General features: G+C 36.0%; 1 protein-coding gene across 1 annotated transcript in view; it reads left to right on the forward strand.

Moving 5' to 3' along the window:
• The first annotated feature begins 3,334 nt into the window (after positions 1–3,334).
• The window catches only part of LOC311279859 (uncharacterized protein), a 73,287-nt gene continuing 50,207 nt past the window's right edge, over positions 3,335–26,414 (forward strand). The window contains exons 1-10 of the mRNA XM_084391634.1: positions 3,335–3,391; positions 3,499–3,684; positions 10,545–12,389; positions 12,563–12,733; positions 12,839–13,012; positions 13,703–13,749; positions 13,843–14,358; positions 22,783–22,819; positions 25,366–25,653; positions 26,289–26,399. Coding sequence (XP_084247760.1) covers positions 3,545–3,684; positions 10,545–12,389; positions 12,563–12,733; positions 12,839–13,012; positions 13,703–13,749; positions 13,843–14,358; positions 22,783–22,819; positions 25,366–25,653; positions 26,289–26,399 — 3,329 coding nt within the window. The 5' untranslated portion in view covers positions 3,335–3,391; positions 3,499–3,544. The remainder of the gene's footprint in view (positions 3,392–3,498; positions 3,685–10,544; positions 12,390–12,562; positions 12,734–12,838; positions 13,013–13,702; positions 13,750–13,842; positions 14,359–22,782; positions 22,820–25,365; positions 25,654–26,288; positions 26,400–26,414) is intronic.

Below are 26,414 nucleotides of genomic sequence, written 5' to 3' on the forward strand. Positions count from 1 at the left end.
TAAGGAGTCTTTTTCTATTCTGTATTATGTATTAAAAGAAAATACAGTACACCCAGAAATGTTCTCATAATTTACTCATCTTTTCGCTACCGACCAACTTTCACCAGCGAGTGCATGAGAGTCGGCTTCATAGGGGCGGCTTGAATGGCTTGGCGTTTGGTGAAGCTTTAAGCGTTCATTGCATTCTCGCGGGAGTTTGATGTGAAACGTGCACGAGAACTGGTGTCTCTGTTCTTCTGCATGGTTTGTTTTTCATTATTATTATCTGTTATTGTTTGTATTTTGTTGTGAGCAATAATAAAAACATTAAAAAAAATAATAATTCAACATTGGTTTTTCGGTGCGCTTACGTCACGCTTTAAGCCTCTGTTATACTCCAGTTTGGACGCGTACACGACAGCTGCGCACAGCTCGGACGCGGACAACTTGTATTTATACTTTCTCTCAACCCTCTCATGAACGCGCAGGTGACAGTTGGTCGGAAGCGATAGTCAACAGTTTAAAAATGTAAAATATTTGGTATTTTTCTTACAAACGCTTATCGTTTCACTTCAGAAGAAGAGGAACAAGAGGAGGAGGAAACCAAGCAAGAGAAACAAAGTGCTGTAAATCCGTTTTGAAATAAGTTGTTTTTCAAATAAAGTTTTCCGAGTGATATCAGATTGTGTGTGTACATGTGTTTTTATTGTACTTACCCTGTAACTACATGAAACAAGAGGGTAAGAAGCCCCACTTTAATTTACAGCCCGCAATGTCATACTTACCCTGTAACTACACGGAACAAGAGGGTAAGAAACACCACTTTAATTTACAGCCCGCAATGTCATACTTACCCTGTAACTACATGAAACAAGAGGGTAAGAAACACCACTTTAATTTACAGCCCGCAATGTCATACTTACCCTGTAACTACACGGAACAAGAGTATATTTTCCCAGCATTTAAAAAAAAAAAAAAGTTGCAATAGTTTTACTTGCCTTGAAACTTAATCAGTGCACCTTTGCAATAATAACAAATTAGCCTACTTTATAAATGCACTGATATGTATCCCGTGATTTAAAAAAAGCCTTTATGTATTTTTGTACACTATTATTACAAAAAGGTGCAGTGTATGTACTCGCTAAATTGCTCCCAAAAGTAAGATTCTAAAATACTTAGTCTAAATAATTTGCCTAAATAATTTGTTATTTTCCTGGTTGTTACCCCTTTATTCCCAAAACTTTACATATTGTTCCCCTATACTTACACGTAAGTACTTTGTAGGTACACTGTAATTACCGAAAGTTACACTGTAATTTCGTTTTAATAACGCAGTATTTTCCTGGTTGTTACCCCTTTATTCCCAAGACTTTACATATTGTTCCCCTATACTTACACGTAAGTACTTTATAGGTACACTGTAATTACCGAAAGTTACACTGTACTTTCATTTTAATTACGCAGTACTTTCCGGGCTGTAATCTAAAGCGTTACCAGATTTAGTTAATAATAAAGTTTGTTGTCACCATGATGGAGATCAGTATTTGCTTTAGTTGGTCTCTTGTCCCTGGACTTCTTACCATTCATCTCTCTCTGCCTGCTGTAACAGTGAGTTTATAAAACAGATTTGTTATGGTAAGAAAGAGCCAAAAGGAAGATGATCAAGTGTTTTTGGCTTTTGTGATGATCTCACAATCATTCTGGACATGTCTGATTCTCTGATCTTTCCTGTATATATTCTTTGAATTTATGTGTATTTCATATTTGGAATATAAATGTAAATCTACAACATAAAATCAATATTTCTGTAATAAGGTCTTCTGAAGAATATCATAATCATATATTGCAATAAAACATTTTTAACTCCTGCTTGACTCAGACACACACAGACATCAACAATGGTGACAATCAAAAGTTTCATGTCGCAATGCATGCTGGGTTCCAGGATAATGTAAAACTCCCAGCATGCACTGCTGCATGAATAAAAAAATATATATATTGCCACCATTGTTGAGATTCATGTGCTAAATTGTGATATCTCTGTGTTTCTAATAGACAGTGTAGCTCTGTTTCTCTGGTTATGCATGATGTGTTAAAAAAATGAGTCATTGTAATTTATTGCTATGAAATTTATTTCACAGTGGTGCTAATGTAACACTTTTGATTGAGGATTAAACTCTGAATGAGTGAAAATGAATTCCTTAGTGAATGAACAGGCACTATGATGATTTTGTTATCACAACCGCAATCATTCATAAACTGTGTGTGTGCACAAGTGTGACTTGCAGAAACACAGCTCAAGCATCAAAGCAGAAACTAATGTTTTAGCATCAGCATCCCAACTAAAGCAAGCACTGATCTCTATAATGGTAACGTCAAACCAAACATTTTCAATTAAACATCTCAATAACAACTTCTGTAGATGTATGAAATAAAGTCATACTGGTAAATAATAAGTGTAATAATGTGTAATGGCTGGAAGTCAGTTGTAGGTCTTGTGTTTCTCTATTTTCTGTTCTAACAGCAGGTGTTCATCACTAATGCTCAACAATCACTTACATATTCCCTTAATTATCTCACTGCAACACTGTCTCAATGTTACTTTTTACTCTTTGTAGTGTGGATTTTCCTGTGGGGTTGAAAGGGTTAACAGTGTAAGATAAAAAAAAGTCACACCCACAAAATGTATTTTAACAGCAATAAACTGTAAGTTATAAAACAGGTATATACTGTAACACTGTTGCCAGTAGTTTACTGTAAAATCTCGTTTTTTGGGTCACCATTGTGCAGAAGAGTAGAGCCTGTGCTTCAGTCCAAGAGAAGATCTACAAACATTGATGATTTGCTGCATGTTGCTTTATTTAACAGGTGGTGACTGTGTAGTTGCTGGTCCAGTGGAAATCTCTTTATTTACCAAAGTTTTTCTGTGGTTTCAAAAGAAATAAGTTCACAGTAATACTTTGCTCACATTGTTAATGATTTATAAATTCTAGTTAATACATTTAAATGACAGTTGGTCAATTTAAGGCAGTCGGTTTCTGCAAGTGAAATTAGTTAACTCGAGTTTTAGTGCATTTTATAGTAACATACTGTAGATTACAGTAAATAACTGTACAATTAACAGTAAATTACTGGCAACCGTGTTGTTTTGCTTTAAACTACATTGCTTATGCTGTGAGAAGGGTTAAAACAAACAAACATGGTACATGTGAAGGTTATCAGCATTTTTCCTTGTTTATTGGGCACTAAAAACACTCTTCCGCAACTACTTCATGAAACTGCTCCTTGACCTCTGAGTAAAGCAGGTGTAACAACTAGAACAGCTAAAACTGAAAGCAGAAACATACAAGAGCTTCACATCGGAAAGGAAAGAGGCTGAAAAAGCAGCATAAACCAGCAGGATATTTTCATGGTAAGTACAAGTTTAAAGCAAATGGCTTTTCTGTATGTTGTGTCTTCTGTTTTTCTATGGATAAATGATGTGAATTTTCCTTATTTATAAAGTACATGTATTGGCAGGACTAATATCTTTCTGGATAGAAAGAAGAGCAAAGCTGCTTCTAAAATGAGTCTCAGTGAGAAAACAGAGGAGGGATGTTCTCAGTCCCGGAGATCTCCTGAACCCAGCCGTGTGTCTATGAAGAGTGACAGCTCCATGGATAATCCTTTTAACCTCAGTGCTAAACCAGTGACCACTGATCCTATGTGAGTAAAGTGTTAAAGTATTTTAACTGCTAATATATTAGTTCATGTGTAAACATTCATTACAAAATATACACAGAGGGATTACATTTTCTAACTGTACAATATCTATTCTGTATAAATATCAAATCTATGGAAGAGCCTCAATTATATCTAGTGAAACCAATATATGGCATTATGCATTGTGAGAATTAACAACAAATATTTGAGTCATTACCAGAGATGGAGACTTCTGAACATTTAATAGTCAACCATCAATGTCATGTAATTCTTTAAATGTGCAGGTTATTATATGCCTACAGTACATCATTAATCTATTAATCTACTATGTAGGCAGAGGTGGAAAGTATAACTATGCGTTGCTATTGAATTTCACTGTAACAGTACTGTTATTGGTATAAATACTATAAATCATAGTGCTCTATTAGGCTATGAAAACAAATATAGGGAATGCATCTGTATACATAATGTGGAAAAATTTATATACAGTTTTTTTTATTCGCTTTGGTACTATTTTCACAAGTAAGGTGTACATTTTCAAAACTCTTAGTACAAAAGTCCAAACTGATCACACTTGTAACACAGCTAGTCATTCTTTCAAAACCTGATCTCATGCTTTTCATTACAGTTATACACTTCTCAGTCCACATAATCATTGTTTCAAACGCAATATTATTGTAATATGTAATGAGAACATTTGGTTTAATCACAGAAACACAACAGTATGATCTTCTTTCAATTTAGTACTTTTAACAATCAGTTCATTCAACAGCAAACAATGCAAGATACATGTTTCAAATCACCATTGTTTCTGAAATAGTTACAGTAATACAGGCTACAGTTGCCACACTAGAAGTAATTGAATCCATAATGTTTGTAATAGTATCTATCCAGTGTGTTATCAAAAGGTGTGATGAAGCACAGCCATGAGGTTCTGTGATTACAAAAGTATTAAACTGAACAAGAAGAGATGCAAATCAAAAGTTTGATAGTAAGAGCTTTATGAAAGGCAGTGACTGTGAATGAAACATTTATGTAGACGAAACACTTATTTTGTGTTGTGAAAAGGATACTTTGTGATTTTGTGTATTGTGCTAACACAATTGAAAACATGATGAAATGTTTGGAAAAAAGTACACTTTTGATGATCTGTTGTGATATTAGCACTAAGAGTTTTGAAAATGTACACCTAACTTGTGAAAATAGTACCAAAGCGAATAAAAAACACTGTAAAATATAAACAGTACAATCTAAAACAAAAACTGATTGCTTACTATTTTAAAGACTGATATTTATTTTTTGTAAAAATAAAATATTCTTAAATACAGTCTCATTTCTCCTTAAGTAAAATCTGGCTCAGCTTACCCCAATATTGTCACTAGACATAGTTTGAAAGATTGTATCTTATCAAAAACTGATAATGGGTCAAAAATACTAAAAGAAGAAACAAGGGGGAAAATATCTGATCCTCTGGCCACAGATAAGCTTTAAAAACTATATGACCAAATCTTTGACCACAGCTGGAACTAGAGTTTTCTTTCTCTTCTTTCTCCTATTTTTGTACTGTATGTAATTTTACTACTATTATTTGTGTCCACTGTTCTTTTTATTCTATTGGCTATGGAAAATCATCAAAATATTTTTAAAACTAAAAAAAAGAAATAATAGAAAACCACTAAAATAAGAAAGAAATATGAATGTCTGTCTTACCGTGCTCCTAGTGACCATTTGATGAATAATGATATCATGGCCACACGCATCACTGCAAACCTACATGATTTAACTTCCTCTTTCCTTTGGATTGTGGCAACAACAAAAAAGAGAGAACCATTTGAAGAACTTATTTTAGACAAACACATATATAGACAGACGGATGGATGGATGGATGATGGATGGATGGATTGATAGATAGATAGATAGATAGATGATAGATAGATAGATAGATAGATAGATAGATAGATAGATAGATAGATAGATAGATGGATAGATGGATGGATGGATGATGGATGTATAGATAGATGGCTAGACGGATAAATAGATGGATGGATGGATGGATGGATGGATGGATAGATAGATAGATAGATAGATAGATAGATAGATAGATAGATAGATAGATAGATAGATAGATAGATAGATAGATAATGGATGGATGGATGGATGGATAGATGGCTAGACGGATAAATAGATGGATGGATGGATGGATGGATGGATGGATAGATAGATAGATAGATAGATAGATAGATAGATAGATAGATAGATAGATAGATAGATAGATAGATAGATAGATAGATAGATGGCTAGATAGATGGCTAGATAGATGGCTAGATAGTTCGAGTTTCCAGTTCATAATTTTTCCAGTTCTAGTAAAGACTGATTGGCCTTCATCTCATAAGCACAATATGATCTGGAAAGTAAACAGATGGAGCTGATAGAGCAAGTGTTTGTGTGTTTGCTGCCTTCACACAGTACAAAGGTCTATTTTAACACGCATATAAAAATAAACTGTATAATCAGCTGACTTCCATCTCATGCCATAAAAGCGTCATCCATAAGGAAGTCTTTCTGGAAAAACATGAGGCGTGTGCGTGTTTAAAGCAGAGGTTAAAATCTCAAAAATTAAACATGTAATTCACCTATACATACTACAATTACAATAATCAATTTACAGTTACTGTTCTCATAAAAATACAATTTCTTGTAAAACTGTACATTAATAATTTTAAATCTATATTAATGTCCAACAATTGCTTCATTCAAATGAATAAGTCATAATTATTGCACTTTCTATCTGTTGTGCTCAGCCTGTTTGATGCGCCTGTATCTGTGAAGTACACAATAATTTCTGTTTTGCATAAACACTTGCCCTGACAGCGAGTGAATCTCTGTTAATGCTTGTGATTCACTTGCTGTCAGGGAAAGTGTTTATGCGAAATAGAAATGCTTTTGTAACTTTCTATAATTTACAGATAAAGATACCTGTAAACTGCTAAAATATTTTTTGTTTTTTTTTACAGTGAAGGTGTTTGATCTTAATAATTCAGGAATGACCTGTAAAATAAATTTTCTGTTTATTTAAATGAGGATATTTTACTTTAATTTTATGGTTTTTTTTTTGTTTTTTTTTGCTGGAAGTCATTTTATCACTTAGGGATATTTCACCTAAAAATGTAAATTACCCCATGATTTACTCGCCCTCAAGCCATGCTAGGTGTATATGACTCTCTTCTTTCAGGCAAATACTATCATAGTTATATTAAAAAAATGTCCTGGCTTTTCCAAGCTTTATAATGGCAGTGAATGGTGATATTTTGAAGCCCATAAAAGTGCATCCATCCATGATAAAAGTAATCCATACGGCTCCAGGGGGTTAATAAAGGCCTTCTAAAGGAAGCGATGTGTTTGTGTAAGAAAAATATCCATATTTAAAACTTAATAAACTAAAATAACTAGCTTTCAACTGACGGCTTTTTTTACATCAATTTACAGCAAAAGCTTGGAAGAGCCAGGACATTTTTTAATATAACTCCAACTGTATTCGTCTGAAAGACGAATGTCATATACACCTAGGATGACTTGAGGGAGAGTAAATTATGGGGTAATTACAATTTTTGGGAGAATTAAACGTGTCTCTGTAGGCAGCCTAGGCTCTGAGATCTGCACACAAAAACAATTGGTTTCACCAACCACTCAAAACCAAAACAAATAGTGTTCCAACCAATCACCGACAGGGGGAGGGTGTTGTGAGGTTTTGAGCCAGCTTCTTCTTCAGCTCTGACTTCGCGTGCAGCCGTGCATGAGCACAAAACCTCACTACACCCTCCCCCTGTCGCGTTTTTTTGACGGCATGCTTATGGGGCGGGCAGCTAGCGGATCGTTAGGAAAGATTAGATGAATGTGATTTTTTTTTTTGGGCCTGAAATCACTGATACAACCTTTAATTGTCTTTTTTTACTGTTCAACTACAGATTATTTTTGTCATTTTATACATTGGTATGTAATTTAAGTAAACAAAAAAAAATACTGTATACAAAATACAGTAAATTTCTTGGCCCTGGAGGTGTTCTGACATGCCCTGACGTTTGTGCTTATTTCTGTTCATTATAACATCATGGCTAAAGTCGGATTGCACTGTATTCAGCACAAACTCTGCTACAATAATATGTGAGCAGCATGTATGTAAAACTTTGTAGTTATGAGAAAATTATGTTTTTGGGTAGTTTTTGAAATTTCTGTCAATGAAATAGGTCCATTAAACCCATACTGAATATTTGTATATATTTGTAGATATTTGTATCTTGTAACATTGCTTTAAAAAACAGCTAAATTCTGATAGTAACATATCATTTTCCATTAAAACAGTAATATACCATAGAAAACAATGCATTCTGGATAATATGTTGTCAGTTTCAAGAAAATAGACTACGGAAATATACTGTGAATTAACAGCCCTCAAAGTCGACACTCAGAGGTTATGTTTCAAATCACACCCTATACCCTCATTCACTATTCCCTACATTAGTTCACTAATATAGTCCACTTGTGAGAGTGAATGAAAAGTGAGTGAATTCAGACACTGATGAACACCTGATAAGCAGAATCACTGAAGTAAAGAGAAACAAGACCAGAAAAAAGAGAAACAAAAGTCCTCAACCAGATGAGAGACTCTCACTCGCGGTGCCATGCGATGGTACTGGACATCCTTTGGAGGACGGCTCGATCCTCCAGTTGAGGGAAGTCGGCAGTGAGTCACACGTTCCCTGCTCCTCCCCCATCATGGCGTACGGCAGCAGGCTCCGGCCCACAGCGAATGGGGGCGACTCCTCCTCGATCCAGGAGCATGGTAGCGAGTTCTCCATCCAACCTGCTGTTCAATCGCTCCAGCACCACCACCTCGAGCAGCCATTGGCGGTCTTCGCTCCTTTGCTGTTTGACCTCCTAGGCACCTCGATCCCCATCAGCAGCGAGAGCTCTCAGACAGCGTGTCCCTACTTCCTCCAGGGCTTTGGCACCAATGTAGCAAGGTTTGTTGTTATGGGAAGGAGGCGGGAACCGGAGACATTCACAAACTTTAATATATAAATAAACAAACAAACACAAAACGAAAGTAAAGGTGGTAGCTGCTACACATAAACAAAACATAATGTAAAAGTCGAGACCATAGACTGTAAAAAATATGGACAAAGCGTCTGTGACGTCACCCATAGACTTTCTGAAGAACGGTTTTGAAGCCGTTTATTGGGGGTATGGGCGGCGCCATCTTGGAAAATCTTGGGAAATCCTAACCCCGCCCACCTTCTGGCCAATCCATATATGGGTAAATGACGCAAGTCCGCTTATTCCAAGTACAGAATAGCGCACGTCACTCAGCTCGCTCTGCTACTCCGGTTATCTCTGTATGTATATTTTAGGCAACGAAATATGTTATATAACACCATACTAACTCTTTTCGTTTTCATTTAAAGAAATCTTAAACATTATAGCCACACAAATGTGGTTCAGGCAACGCGTATTGATTATATTTACTGCATATAACGTTTGCCTATTTATAACAAAACGAAAAATAAAACACAAACCTGCCTCTTTTCGTTTTAAATATAATATAAAAATATTAAACATTTTAATATGGTCCAGGCAATATGTGCATTTGTACTAACTGATGTTGCAGTAAACAACGTTACAGATCATCTTCGTTGTATTAAAATTTAAAATGACAAAACTCAACCTAGTCTCTTTTTGTTACGTCAGAACGACTAGCCGAGGAAAGGCTGTTCCAGGCGGGGTACATGAGAGCCGAGCGCCCGGTCATCACTGGATCTCACAACTGGATAAAATTTGAATAAATCTTTATAAATAAACCACAGATTTGAGCTTTAAACAACTACATTCTCGCCTGAAAAACTCTTAAAACTACATTTCATGGTACAGAAACAGTAGTATTATATTTCAACTGTGTTAAAAAATGGCACTTCTTATGTTGTCATAGGCGCAGCCTATGCTCGTTATCAGCTGTCAATCAAGCTGTCAATCAAAGTTAACCACGCCCTTATTTGTCATACATTTTATTTCTAAATACGACCTAAACTAACGAGTTAGAAAAAAATTCACCCCCCTCACAGTTGTCAGGCACTCGGAACCTATCGAAAAATACAATAAAAGTCCATGGGACCAACCTGTAAAAACATGAATTTATGCTGTGAAAACGGACATTTTAACATGGTGGTCTATAGACATTTGCTCCCTTTTGGGACTTCCCTCTAGCGGATTTTCGATGTATTGCAGTTTTTCGCACTTCCGGGTAGGCTTCATTTTTCAGATTAGAATGTTGCCGCTTGGTCGAGACCTGGTCCTCTCTCATCCTTCACTGTCGTTGCTCCTCTTTTAATGCTTAAGAAGCTCCTCTGTGAGAGATATGAGTCCGGTGCAGCCCGCAGGGGGTGCGCATCAGTAATCATGCCACCGGCCTCGTGCCGTTCTCTCACAGCCCTCTGCCTCGTTCTATGTAGTAGTTCTATGTCCGTTTAGTTTTATTTGTATCTTGGTTTTCATTGTTCCTGTTTTAGCTGTGTTACTAATAATTTTTAGTCTCCCTGGCAGTTAATTAGTCTCTGCACCTGTTCTGTTTTACCTTGATCACTCCCCTGTGAATTTAGCCCTCAGTTTCCTTTGTTTCATTGTCCGATATCGTTCATGGTTATGTGTTAGTTTGCTCCTGTGATCTCTTGTATGTTCCTTTGTGAAGTAATAAAGTGTTTGTTTGGATTCTCCTGCCTTGTGCGATTACTACAGCCACTAATCATGATAGGTGCATTCCAGTTATACAATATAACTACTACTCTAATCCCCTTTTGTTTGTTTTTTGTCAGTATCAGCAGGTGGACGAGACAGAGATCAGAGTCTGTAACGAGTAACAACTCTATGGAAAAACACATTAGATTCAGTGATGGACCAATGCAGACAGTCAAAGACCTGCTCAAAACCAACATAAAGATCAAGTATGAGAGATTATTTGAGGGAACCAAACTCCAAGAGAATCGAACCCTCCTGAACAGGATCTACACACAGCTCTACATCATAGAGGGAGAGAGAGAAGGAGTGAATGAAGAACATGAGGTTTTACAGATGGAGAAAACAGCCAGAACACGACACTCACAAGACACTCCAATCTACTGCAATGACATCTTTAAAGCCTCACCTGAAACAGGATGTGAGGAGAAAGACAAAATCAAGACTGTTCTCACTAAAGGCATCGCTGGAATCGGGAAAAGTGTCTCTGTGCAGAAGTTCATTCTGGACTGGGCCGAGGGAAAAGCCAATCAGGATGTAGATTTCATGTTTGTGCTTCCATTTCGAGAGCTGAACTTAATCCGAGATCATCAGTACAGTCTTCACAGACTTCTGCTGGACTTTAATCCTGAACTTCAAGATCTGGACTCAAAGATTTATAACGAGTGTAAAGTTGTGTTCATCTTGGATGGTCTAGATGAAAGCAGAATGACACTGATGTTTTCAGATACTCAGAAAGTTTCTGATGTGACTGAGACTTCATCAGTGGGTGAGTTGATGTCAAACCTCATGAAAGGAGAGCTGCTTCCCTCGGCTCTCATCTGGATCACCTCCAGACCAGCAGCAGCCAATCAGATCCCCTCCAAATACATCAACCGTCTGACAGAGATTCAGGGATTCAATGAGCCTCAGAAGGAGGAATATTTCAGGAAGAGAATCAGTGACGAGAATCAAGCCAGCAGAATAATCTCACACATCAGAAGAGCAAGAAGCCTCAACATCATGTGCCACATACCCGTCTTCTGCTGGATCTCAGCCACTGTGCTTCAGAAGCTCATGGAAGAAGATCTGAGTGCAGAAATCCCTCAAACTCTGACTGAAATGTACATCCACTTCCTGCTGATTCAGATCAACATGAGGAATCAGAAGTATGAAGAGAGAGATCCAGATAAACTCCTGCAGTCCAACAGAAAAGTGATTGTGAAACTTGCTGAAGTGGCTTTCAAACAGCTGATGAAGGGCAATGTGATGTTCTATGAGGAGGACCTGATTGAGAGCGGCATAGACGTCACTGACGCCTCAGTGTATTCTGGGATTTGCACTGAGATCTTTAAGGAGGAATCTGTGATTCATCAGAGGAAAGTCTACAGCTTCATTCATCTGAGCATTCAGGAGTTTCTAGCTGCTTTCCATGTGTTTTACTGCTATTTAGAAAGCACCGTGGAGACCCTTAAGGTTTTTGATTCAATGCTAAGAGGAGCAGTAGATAAAGCACTTGAGAGTGTAAATGGACATCTGGATCTGTTCCTGCGGTTCCTGCTGGGCATCTCACTGGAGTCTAATCAGAGACTCTTACAGGATCTACTGACACACTCAGAGAACAGCTCAGAGAGCATCAGGAGAACCACACAGTACATTAAAGAGAAGATCAAATATGGACATGGACTCTCCACTGAAAGATCCATCAATCTGTTCCTCTGTCTGCTGGAAGTCAAAGATCAGACTCTGTCCAGAGAGATTCAGGAGTTTGTGAAATCAGACAAACTCTCAGAGAAGAAACTCTCTCCTGCTCACTGCTCAACAATCGCCTACATGCTTCAGATGTCAGAGGAGGTGCTGGATGAGCTGGACCTCAAGAAATACAACACATCAGATGAGGGGAGAAGAAGACTGATACCAGCTGTGATCAACTGCAGGAAAACCATGTGAGTGTTTAATAATGTATTACACTGAAGAGTTTCTAAATATAATTGCAATTGTGATAACTTATACATCTTAAGTATGTTTTGATTATTTAAAGTATTTTTACATGATGCTGATATTATTGAAATCCTAATTGTAGAATGCAGTTAAAAAATATAAATCTCATATATTTCAGTCTTGCTGGCTGTAATCTCACTGCTCAGTGCTGTGAGAGTTTGTCATCAGATCTTCAATCCTCCTCTGTCCTGAGAGAGCTGGATCTGAGTAACAATGACCTGCAGGATTTAGGAGTGAAACTGCTCTCTGGTGGACTGAAGAGTTCAAGATGTCAGCTGGAGATACTCAGGTTTGACTTTTACATTGAACCATTCATGGTGGTTCCGTACTGGCTTTAAAACAACCCATTTACTGTTGATGTGTGTCTGTAGATGATTTGACTGTGTGTCTGTAGGTTGTCAGGCTGTATGGTGACAGAGGAAGGCTGTGGTTATGTGTCTTCAGCTCTGAGTTCAAACCCCTCACACCTGAGAGAGCTGGATCTGAGCTTCAATTACCCAGGAGAATCTGGAGACAAGCTACTCTCTGAGAAACTGAAGGATCCAAACTGCTCACTGCAGATACTCAAGTATGTGGGGTACAAGTTAAGAACTCAAATAATTGAAGTTGGAGCTTTTAACCAAACTTTACTTTGAAAGTAAAATCCTTACTTCTTCTTCAGGTTCTTCAGATCTCTGCATGTAACAATTAAATCCATATTTTAACTCGCAAAATGCATTTGTACCATTTTCTTTATTGCAGTTTTTACATATTTAGAGTAAAAGGGCCATATTTGCATAATATTTGCAATATTAATAAGTGCTTGCTGAAAATACAACTAAAATATTGAGTATGTTAATTAGAATATATAGATTGGGTTATTAAGAAGATGGTAGCGATACTCATGTACTGTTATTTATTGGTTACAGAGGTTATTGGTAACTAAATATTAAATTATTTGTTTTACAGTTATATGTATATATCAAATCCATTTTAGCTCCTTTGACTGTTCACTGGGAGCTCAAAAAGACTGCAGAATATTTCCCGTAAAGATGTTTACAGGGGTCTGAAGATATCAAGATATAAAAAATATAATAAATATATAATATAATAAAAAGACATTGAGACATACGGCTCTGTGAAGCTGCTTTGGAACATATTGAAAAATGTGCTATACAAATAAATATGACTTGACTCTTTATATTAACAGTCTGTATGTGAATATCTATTCAAACTACTTACAGTTTGTTTTGTCTGTATGTTTGTGTGTCTTTTTTAGTTTGGATCATGGAGGGCCCTTCAGGATAAAATCAGGACTACAAAAGTGTAGGTTCTTTTTCTAACACACTCTTGTACATAAAAAAAAAAAAAAAAAAAAAAAGAGATTAATAAACTTTTTATCTCTCTTCTTGTGTTCAGATGCCTGTGATCTTACAATGGATCCAAACACAGCAAACACTCAACTCATCCTGTCTGAAGAGAAGAGAAAGATAGAATATGTGAAAGAGCGGCAGCCGTATCCTGATCATCCAGAAAGATTTGCTGATATTCCTCAGGTTCTGTGTCGAGAGAGTCTGACTGGACGCTGTTACTGGGAGGTTGAACGGGGCTCCTGGGCTCGTGTAGCAGTGGCTTATAAAGGAATCAGCAGGAAAGAAGGGACTGTCTGTAAGTTTGGATACAATGACAAATCCTGGTGCCTGTTCTGCACTGGTAAAGGATTCACTGTCTGGCACAATAATGTGTGCAATAACATACCAATCCATGTACCACAATCTAAAAGAGTAGGAGTGTATCTGGACTGGCTGTCCGGCACTCTGTCCTTCTACAGCGTCTCTGACACACACACAGTCACACACTTACACACATTCAACACCACATTCACTGAACCACTCTATGCTGGATTTAAGGTTTTTGAGTCCGACCTGTCTCTGTGTCAGATTTAACAACAAACAAACGCTGTTCCACAATTCCAAAGTAGACTGAGTAATGGAGTACAGTTGTAACACTGAATGTTTCCTTTCTCATGCAAGTTTGCACACGGATGATTATTGTATATGAATGTTCACACTGGCATTGGGAACAGTTCCCAGAAAGTAATTTTGTTATGATAAAAGCATCTAATAAAAAAAAAAAAATCCCATGTTTATTTTGGCCAGCATTTGTGTAGAACAGCAAAAAAATAACAAAATAAAATACAACTGCACTCAGTATACTCTACTTAATTCTCTGTCAGTTCATTAGGTGCTGACATGTCATTGTATTTATTTATAACTTTTGATTGTAAAATGGCCTGGGGGGATGTTGTGAAAACCCAAGATTATGCTATTATAAATGGCCAGTTTTAATAAATGGTAACAAGTCACTAAACATATCCACTCCCTCCACCCTGAATTTAATTTATTAATTGTCTGCAAGAGTCATGTCACCACTTTGTAAAAACTATGTACAAATCATTGTGGATGTCCTTTTTATTTACATTCATGTTAACCCCCTGAGGTCGGCTGTCGCGCCGGCGCGATATGCTCGTTTTTTTCCTTATCAGTGCAACAGAGACGAAAAATACTCTGTTGATTTTGATCTTACATACTTGTGTTTTACATCACTCGATCCTGTTAACCCTCTGAGGTCTGAGCTGTTTTCTGGGCCCTGGAGGTGTTCTGACATGCTCTGACATTTGTGCTTATTTCTGTTACTTGTGACATTTTCATGGCTAAAGTACACTGTACTTTTACACTGTATTCAGCACAAACTCTGCTACAATAATATATCAACAGCATGTGTGTAAAAGTTTGTAGTTTTGAGATAATGACATTTATGCGTGGTTTGTGAAAATACAAAAAAAAATTCTCACTGAAATAAGGTCATGAAACCAATACTTATTATTTCTTCACAAGACTTTTGAAAATTGTATGACGTAGCCTAGAATATTTGCTCTAAAACTATGTGAAAATCACCCTGACTGCTCATTCAGAGAAGACAATATATTGATTTAAAATTTTTACGACGTGTTTTGTGCGAAAAAGCAATATGCGAAGGGGCGGATCATCTCATTAATATGCAAGCTTTCCACACCTGAGAAAGTGTTGAAGTCAGCAGGACTCAGTGGCATCTGGGCCCTGAAAAAAAAAAGAAAAAAAAAAGTGAACATACTGATATCAAGAGAAAGGCCGGCACGATTTTGGGAATACATTTGAGATTTTTCTGGTTAAAATTGCTTTTTAAAATTCACAGAATACACACACACACTCACACAAATGTTTCCAGCCTTATAGGTATAGGCTATGCGCAGTTCTGCATAAAATAATACCAATATAGCAGCCTATATACATTTTCAAAAAGATTTCAGTAACAACTAAGCTAGAGAAAAATATATTGATTATCATGTTACTTCAAATGTTTCCATTCGTTATGATGATATGAAATGAGATAATAGTAAAAACATGAAGCCGTTTGGAGCGTTTTGCTTTTCCAAAATATGATGCATTCAAACACGATCGCGATCAAAATATGATACATTCAAACGCAATCGCGATCAAATATCAGATAAACAGTTTATAATGTTGCCAATTTCTGCTCATATGAATTGAATTACGTATGATAAAATGTATACTTTAGTTTTTACAAAGAAAGATTACACTGGAAATATTGTTACAATTTTAATTGTTGTTGTAATTGTATAACCTTTTAAATAAAATAGCAAAAAAAAAAAATGTATATATAATGTGTATATACAGTATATATATATATACAGTGCAATGCATAAGTTAATACACCCATGCTAAAGTTGACTAAAAAGAGGAATAAAAAATCATATTTTGGAAATTGAACTTAATGCCTTAATTTAAAAAATTAGGAAAAATCCAACCTTTAAGGACACCAATTTTCTTTGTGAATGAATAATGTATCGTAAATAAATAAATGTTTTTCCTTAAAATACATGGTGCATAAGTGTGTACACCCCTATGTTAAATTCCCATAGAGGCAGGCAGATTTTTATTTTTAAGTATTTAAAAAAACAAAACAATTTAGGATACTATGCATCCTGATAAAGTTCCCTTGGCCTTTGGAATTAAAAAAGCCCCACATCATCACATAGCCTTCACCATACCTAGAGATTGGCATGGTTTTATTTCAGTTAGCCTAATAGCTAGTTTGATTTGCATTGAGAGATGATCTTATGGAAAGTACCCCATGCCAATCTCTAGGTATGGTGAATGCTATGTGATGATGTGGGGCTATTTTAATTCCAAAGGCCAAGGGAACTTTATCAGGATGCATAGTATCCTAAATTGTTTTGTTTTTAAATACTTAAAAATAAAAATCTGCCTGCCTCTATGGGAATTTAACATAGGGGTGTACACACTTATGCACCATGTATTTTAAGGAAGAACATTTATTTATTTACGATACATTATTCATTCACAAAAAAAATTGGTGTCCTTAAAGGTTGGATTTTTCCTAATTTTTTTAATTAAGGCATTAAGTTCAATTTCCAAAATATGATTTTTTATTCCTCTTTTTAGTCAACTTTAGCATGGGTGTATTAACTTATGCATTGCACTGTATATATATACATACAAGGATAGATGTAAAAAAAAATCTTAAAAGGTCAATATAAGCCTTCTCTTTAAATAATTTTATTATGCTTTATTAGTGACACATTTGGGTAGAGAATATATTCCAAATCTGAAAATACAGCATGAGAATTAACTACACAATTACTAGAAATGTTTACCTTGGATATTATACAATTTGCAAGCACAATTTGTGGAAAAAACAACAACTGTGAACCAATTATTTATATATATATTGTCCTTGCATTCTTTCTTGTGGCTCAGTCACACACCTGAATGAAAGGCTCATTACGTATGCAGCCTCACTATGCGGGGGCCCATTGTCTCTTCAGGTGTGAATCACGCCCACCCGCATATTGCCTTTCCAAACAAAAAGTGTCGTACAAAATTTAAATCAATGTATTGTTTTATGTGAATGATTAGGAAGGATGATTTTCACATAATTTTGAAGAAAAAACTCTAGGCGACAAAATGCATTATTCAGAATTCTTATTGACACATATTTAGTATGTGTTTTCTGGCCTTATTTCAGACATTTTCATTTTTTTTATTTTTTCAATAACCATGCATAAACATTATTTTCTCAAAAATACAAACATGTACATACATGTTGCTCACATATTATGGTAGCCCTGTTTGTGCTAAATAGAGTGTAATTACACCTTTGCCATTAATTTGTTTATAAGCAACTGAAAAAAGCACAAATGTAAGAGCATGTCAGAACATTTTTAGGACCCCAAAAACACCTTAGACCCCAGAGGGTTAATTCACTTAAATCTATTTCATGCATTTATTTAATATTACTTTTAATTGTTAATTAAATTAAAATAGAATAGAATCAGCAATTAAAACTCTGTGTGAAGAAACTCCAGCAGCTTTCATCTCTTGACTGTAGAGAGGAGACACACTATTTCATATGACACAAAAATACAGCACAGGACATACAGAGGATGTTTGGAAATCAGAGAGATATTCAGCAGCTCTTCATGCTTCACATGTCAGAGAGTGTATAAGCGTCACATGAGGCCGGTGAAACCATAATAAGAGCTGTGGTTTGAGCAATGCTTGAGCAAGTCACTGAAAGTCACTGAGATTCTCCTGTTTTCTCAGGATTGTGTGTGAGACAAAAGCACATTCCAAATGTACCGTTACGGCAATGTTTTTATTGCAAATATGCAGTGTTTTGTGTCCTGTATCCATCACACAGTTCAGTCTGACAAAACCCAGATCAAACTATATGTACTTTTAGTTTACTCATTAATTAATGAACTGTAAGAGGCATTCAATTCATTTTATCACTTTTGTTTCCATGCATCTTTACAGTGAATATGACTTTATGTGTACACAATATTCTATGAATAAAGAAAGGAAGACTATATGAATGTTAACATTAGACATAGAGATCACAACAGTGTTTTAGCAGCATTTATTTGAATTTGATCAGACTGGACTGTTCGTGCTGAATTGTACATGAACCTCTGATGATCATGTTGTCGACTTAATATGTTGTTTCAAAATTTACATGTTGAAGAATCAGACATTTGCTCTTCAACTGTTTGACCAGTAGATGACCATTAGAAGCTTCCGTAATGAACTGACCCCACTCAGCTACAGAGTGCTAGACTCATGCATTGTCAATATAAGATCTCGAACCAGAACCGATGCACATCTAGATGTAAATAACATCACAACATTTATTTCCATGCATCAATCTTTGGTCAAGATCTTGTATTGACAACGCAAGAGTCCAGCACTCTGTAAAATCTCCTCCAACACATCCCAAAGACTTTCAGTGAATTTAAGGCCTGGACTCAGAAGAGCCGATTCATGTGTGAAAATGATTATTCATGCTCCTCACAACCATTCTTGCACAATCTGAGCCTGATGAATCTTGACATTGTCATCCTGGAATATGGCCATGATGTGTCTTCCTACATGATTGTATAAGACATGAAAAGCTACACACTCCATCAATTAGGGTTAGAAGAACTGTTGCCACACATATAACATGTTAGAAACATAATAATCACTGCAATAATGATACAATCATAGACTCTTAAGCATTTGACTATTTAAATCCAAAAAGCGATTATATTTTTTGGCCGGGCAGTGAAAACAAAGTTCTAATCTGTGGCAACTCAGTCTGTCTTTTGTTTTACAAAAATATCCAAAAACCACTAAAACAATGTTATACATTTTGTTGACTTGTGTACTTACATTATCCCAAATGTTTCCATCAATCCGCAAAAATTAGCTATTTTAACCAGTGTAACGGCCTGTGTAATTGTGTCGCCTGTCAATGATGTCATATCACTAATTAATTACTAATCACAACATTAACGTGTCTGAGATGTGAGCAATTGTCTTTTTTTTCTTTTTCTTTCTTCTAAAAAAGCTAAACAGAACCAAGAGTAAAAATGGTCTGTGTTAGTTTAAACTAGCGCCATAGTTTATTCGCTCTGCTGTAACCCAGGCTTTTGGTATTAAAGCAACACTAAGGAACATTTTTTACCTTAAAATAATGTTTCCAAAATCGTATCAGTGGTTCATCAAGTCGTAACAGGGTGAAAGGCACTTCTGGATTCGCTTTGCAGCCCTATATCTGCTATAACCACACTATGCTAAACTAAGTGCAATGTAATATGGTCGAAAATAAATTTTTCGATATATATCGATACTGAAATATCTGAAACGCTGCCAATACTCATTTTCCGAAGAACACATACACAATATCAGCTTTCTTGCTCTCTCATATATCCGACAGTGAGTAACACATAAACCCGCCTCCACTCACTCACTCGTTTCATTTGCTTTGGGTGAATATTGTTGCCGTTACAAAGCTTGAATTTCAGTTTGGGGTTATGCGTACTGTGCATAATTTTACTGATTACCGCAGATTGTGTGCTCACACTCAAAGTGCGCACACATAAAGCCTCCTCTCAGTACTAAATTAGTTCTTTTTTCACTGCTTTCTGCACTTAAACAGTCAAATACACTTATTAGACTGTTCATATTTGAAAATGTGAACAGCTGTAGTATATTTTTTTGTGTGAAAATGTGACACTTTATTATTTTTTTAAATAAATTAAACAACTTTGAATTTTGAGGGGCTTACATTTCTCACAGTCACGCCCACAAGAAGAGAAACTCTCGAATATACCGGACCATCCAGTAGTAAAAACTACCCCAGGAACTGTAAGGCCTGTGGTTTTATTGAGTTTCATTAGTCACAGGTGCAGTTTACATTGGGTTTTTCACAGGTTTAAACTAAAGTGCGCAAGATGCAACAGTTACAATGCAAATATTATGATTACAGATTAAATAACATCAAAAGACACATTTAATATAACCAAATTATGTTTATTTTCAAATTAAACATCACAACAGAAACTTATCACTCAGTTTAGGGCTTTCAAATATCACAGTTTACTTAACAATTTACATTAAAATTACTATTACTAAATTACTAAAATTAAAATTACTTTACATTTACTTGAAGAAAATATTCATATTTAAGCATCATTACACATCATATAGCCTATTGAATGAACTGATAAATAAAATGATGTACAGAAGTCTATTATGACATCATATCTCAAACTCTAATATGAATATAATAAGTGAAGTGAACGTTAACAGATATACCTCAGCTCAGAACTCTAAGTGGGATTCAGTTCAATTTATTTGATCACTTATTTTGATCCAATGCATCTTTACAGAGAATATGACTCTGTGTACAGAACACACTGTAATATGAATAAACAAAGGAAGACGATATGAATGTTAACATTAGACATACAGTAGTGGTCACAAAAGTGTTTTAGCACACAAAAGCATTAGTTTGAGCTGTATCAGACTGGAGGGTTCATGCTGGATTGTAATTTTAATATCTAGTTCCTCTTCAACCGCTAATGATCATGTAGCGCCTCCTTCTGGACAGAGACGGTCAAATAAACAAATAGATTTGTGTAAGTAAGAGATAACAAGAGCTGATCTATTTATAATGAAAATTAAAGTGTAAAGTTAGACTCCAAAAACTGTTTGGACTTTGTTTCTTTTTATATGCGTATGGATCATCGATGAGGTTTATAACACCTGGTGTTCATTATTATCTCCATTGCCATTCATTTCAATAGTTGCTTGGCTGGAACGTGTCCTGCTCTCTGCCATCTTTGCTCATGGGTCTCTGAGGTGCTTCAGAAAAATGTGTTTTCTGTTGAAGCTGCAAAAAAAGAATTATGTTATAAAGTCAAATACTTTTTGCTGAAAGATTTGATACCTCACAGTGTAACAGCAAAATCGGTCACCTTTGCAGGACAAAATAAGCTGAACATGAGTTATTAATTCTACTAAAGATCATACGGTCTACTCCAGATTCACGTTGCTGCATCAGACACATCAGGTTTCTTTGTTTCACACAATTATGAACTCAGCAACAAATCATAAGAGCATATACTGAGTCAGACACTGTAGTTGGACCACAGGCCATAAAGATAGGAATAAAAACAAAAACTGATGTTCAGCACATGTTGACAGTCTGTGCCACAATTTGTTGTAGGCACAATATGGATTTGAGGTATATATTGGCTATAAGCTATATTTATATATTGGCTATATACAGTATATATTTGGGTATATATAAGCCCATATTGTGCCTATATTTGCGGCACCAAAAACAAACAAACCTAGAAACACTGAAACAACAGCAGCCAGAGCACGACTGCACACTTTGCACATTGTTAATAGAGTTTGATTACTCATCTAGACCTCAATATAACCTAACAATAACTCATACTGTGCACATATAGCATATAGCTCAGCTTTGTACTTTGTTTGTCTTGTGCCCCTGACACTGATTTAAAGTCCCTGTACAAATGTTTGTAGGATGTAAGACATTTTCAATGTGTCCACACATAGTTTATATAATATAATTTATATAATATTTCCTTTAGTAACGAACACAAATGTGGTCATCTGGAGTGTGACTTTTGAGAACTACAATCTTGTGAGAGGAGGACATAATATGCATCCAATGGTGATTAATTTACACTGAACAGAACCCAAACCTTACATTACGGACTATAATGACTGGATTCATTCATTCACTGGATAGAGAGTTTAATAGAGAGTTTTTTATTTTGTCATTACATGGTAACCGTATCAAACCAAACAGACACATTTTTTTCTTTTCTTTTTTTTTTTGCTATAAGTTTATATATAGTGCATTTTAACATGTTTACTGCTGAGTTCAGTGCATCTGCCGCATGGAAAAAATTAGGAATGAAGAAACATCATTTCTGTGGTTATGCGATTTTCTAGTAGGCTGTAATATTCTCCCATAGCAAATTGTCATATTTTGGTTAATTATCAATTACAACTAGTAGAGTGTTTGATCTTCAATACAATGATGACACAGGTTTAATCAAATTTATTCAATTTATTAACAGTAGATACGCAAGAGTAAATACCACAATGTTTAATAATGCTGATAATGATTATACACTGCTAAATGATTATAAACTAATAACCAAAAAGGAAAGTACTGAATTAAACAAATCGAATAAATGATGTGAACAAAGAATTGATCAATGCAATGCTGTTGAGCTGAATGTGGCAATGGAAGAGAATTGTATGGGAATGCTTAGGAAACCACCTAATGGCTCTGACAAAACGCTGATAAATGAAAGCTTATTTATCATTAAACAAATAATATACTTATTATTTGTAACAAGCTGACCCCAGGTAACTGTTATCTAAGCAAGTTGCTGCAAATTTGCTGCAGGTATAAACTACTGCCAAGGTCTCCAGAAACAGGTTTGGTAAGTTGTTATGTTCCACACAGTCGATGGTCAGTCCGGCAGTAGATGTCCTATACTGGTGATGTGGGATGCGTGAAGGGCGTAGAGTTGCGATCTTGTAGTCATTACCACGCTGGACTGAAGGATGCTGAACTTCAGTTGCACCAAGAGTGCCCTTAAAGAGTGTACCGAGCATCTGGGTTAGTTGAAACTTCACAGGGTCTTTTGCAGACTGGCTGTGTCACTGAGGAGCCGTGTGGGACAGGCAGTGTGTGCCGAAGCGGAGGTCCTTTCTGCACTGCTGGAGGGGTCGTAAGAGTTAGTCAACAATCTTGTCGTCTATTTCCTCTTCAGGTCAGAAACTCAGGACGTAGTGTCTCCTTCCCAGTCGAGTTGGAAACGTAGAACAAGGGTGTGTCTACCCGGGGGACATATTACCCTTTCTGATGAGGAGGAGATTGAAATCTGGTGCCTTTCCAATCCTGGAGTGTGATTGGACACTGGTGTCTGAAGTAGCCATAACGGTGTTGCCCAACCTAGTGTGGAACTCATTTGCATAGCTTAAAATACAGCGTTAAAACAGTGTCTTTAGGGTTTGCCCATGCATCATTTCTTTACCAAACCTTTTTCAAATTATTAAAGGCATTGTATGGAACAGATAAAGACCAAACACGATAAGAAGCGGTCAACTCATCGTCCATGCATTCATTTATCTGGTTTATCTGTTATTAGGTCTGACCCGTGAACGGTTATGTTAACAGTCAATAATAAGAAGAGGAGTCCTCTCCTTGCCCTGTAAGTTTTCTTATCATTTTATCTGATGTTGCCAAACAGTTGTTTATTTTTATTCACTGAGGATCTAATCAGTGTGGCACATTTTCTTCCACCCCAACAGTTAGAGAGGGACCCTGCATACCATCTTAACTTAATATGTTCACCACATTATATTATATTATATTATATTATATTATATTATATTATATTATATTATATTATATTATATTATATTATATTAAACAATACCATTCTAATGAGTTCCATAAGCTTTAAAATCCTTTAGTGTGAGAGTGAGATCAAATCAACATTGTGTCCTGCTGTCTGATTTAATTAAGATTTTATTTGGTGCTTCAATTTTTCACAATTCCCATAGCCTACTTCACACTGGAAGTGTAACGGACACCAGCTGGAGTGCCCTTGAGAGCCACCAGAGGGCACTCCACACCAGACTCTCATGTTCACTCACAGACTACATCTCCCATCATTCTCTGCCTGGACTCATCAGCACTCAGTATCACATTCACCTGTATCTCATCTTCTTGTTTAGTTCACCCCATATAAGCCTGGGTCACCCCATCACTCACTGCGAGTTTTGTATGTTGTTGCACTGCATTTCCGAGCGTTTTCCCTGGTTTAATGTCTCTTGGTTTTTGTTTTTTTTGCCTGTTCCCTGGATTACTCTTTTGCCTCTGACACCTGCCTGTTTTGATTGTTTGTTTGTTTGTTTGTTTGTTTGGACTGCCTTCCTGTGTTTGACCCCTGCTTGTGCTGATTACGATTCTGGATTACGCTTCAAATAAAGCTGCAATTGGATCTCAACCTTTGTGTCTCGGAGCAGTTTGTGACAGGAAGTTGCTGTTTTCACTGAGGCTAAATGCAGAAGTGAGCATGTACAGAATTAATTGCATTTAATCAGATAAAAGTTGGTTTAACAGAAAATAAAATGTTTGTCTTTAGGAGATCATGGAAGTCATTTTTATCAGGGATGCATTTCAACTTATTGGCTAGCTTACTGTTTTTTTCCACTAAGTGTACATCGCAGAGGTGGGTAGAGACTAAGTATCCAAAATCTGTACTCAAGTAAAAGTACAGTTGTTTTCATTAGAAATGTACTCGAGTTAAAGTAAAAGTATCCACATTTAAATTTACTCTTAAAAGTATTTTTTTTCCAAAAAAAAAAAAAATACTCAAGTAAATGTAACAAAGTAAATGTACTTCGTTACTACCCACCTCTGTGCACATATGCTGCACTTTTTGTGAATTGGGGTTATATGCAGTTTGTACAGGTGTTCAGAGCTACATTATCCTTTTCATTTTTGAATATTTGATTTAAATGGTGTTTGCAGTAACACATTAAATAAGTGCAATTTCTATGTCTTTAATCAAACTTATTCTGAATAGCTTGTGTTTTGCTTTGAACTACATTGCTTATGCTGTGAGAAGGGTTAAAACAACAAACATGGTAAATGTGAAGGTTACCAGCATTTTCCTTTTTCAAAACATGTTTTTATTGGACACTGTTCTGCTTTTGCACTGTTCCGTAACTACTTCATGAAACTCCTCCTTGAACTCTGAGTAAAACAGGTGTAACAACTAGAACAGCTAAAACTGAAAGCAGAAACATACAAGAGCTTCACATCGGAAAGGAAAGAGGCTGAAAAAGCAGCATAAACCAGCAGGATATTTTCATGGTAAGTACAAGTTTAAAGCAAATGGCTTTTCTGCTGTGTCTTGTGTCTTTCTATGGATAAATTGTGTGAATTTTCCTAATTTATAAAGTATATTGGCAGGATTAATGGCTTTCTGGATAGAAAGAAGAGCAAAGTTGCTTCTAAAATGAGTCTCAATGAGAAAACAGAGGAGGGATGTTCTCAGTCCCGGAGATCTCCTGAACCCAGCCGTGTGTCTATGAAGAGTGACGGATCCATGATTTATCCTCCTGACATCAGTGAGAAAACAGAGGAGGGATGTTCTCAGTCCCGGAGATCTCCTGAACCCAGCTGTGTGTCTATGAAGAGTGCCGCATCCATGGATTATACTCTTGACCTCAGTGATAAACCAGTGACCACTGATCCTATGTGAGTATAAACACGCTAGATCAAGTTAGTTATTTAACTGCTAATATATTAAAACATTCATTACAAAATATACACAGAGGGAATACATTTTCTAACTTAAATTTTCATTCTGTATAAATATCAAATCACTGGAATAGCCCCAATTATAAACTTAGTGAAACGAATATATGGCATTATGCATTGTGAGAATTAACAACAAATATTTGAGTCATTACCAGAGATGGAGACTTCTGAACATGAAATACTCAACCATCAATGTCATATAACTCTTTAAATGTGCAGGTTTATATATTCCTACAGAGTATCATTAATCTAGGAAGAGGTAGAAAGTATAACTATTTGTGACTGACTAATATTCTTACTGTAACGGTACACTTACTGTTTTCTTATTATAATGGTACTTTGGAAAGCGTCTGCTAAATGACTAAATGTAAACATACTGTAAGTGAGTACAAAAAAATTACATATTGTTTTTCCTGTATGTTCCTCTCTGGTTTTGGTTTTATTTGTTGTGTCTTTATTTATCAATTCAACAAGCTAAAAAACAAATCTAAAGTTCATTCCATTAAACTTATGCATCTCTGTAGTTAGTGGTGGATCCTCCTATCATACACTTATTTTTCTTCTTGTTTCAGCAGTGTGGAAACAGATGCTGAGACTGGAGACCATCAGAAGGATTCTTCTCAACCAATGGATGATATTATGAAGAGAGTCAAAGACCTGCACAAATCCAGCATGAAGATCAAGTATAAGAGATTATT

This window comes from Rutilus rutilus (genome assembly GCF_951802725.1).
Source record: "Rutilus rutilus genome assembly, chromosome: 2".
NCBI lineage: Eukaryota > Metazoa > Chordata > Actinopteri > Cypriniformes > Leuciscidae > Rutilus > Rutilus rutilus.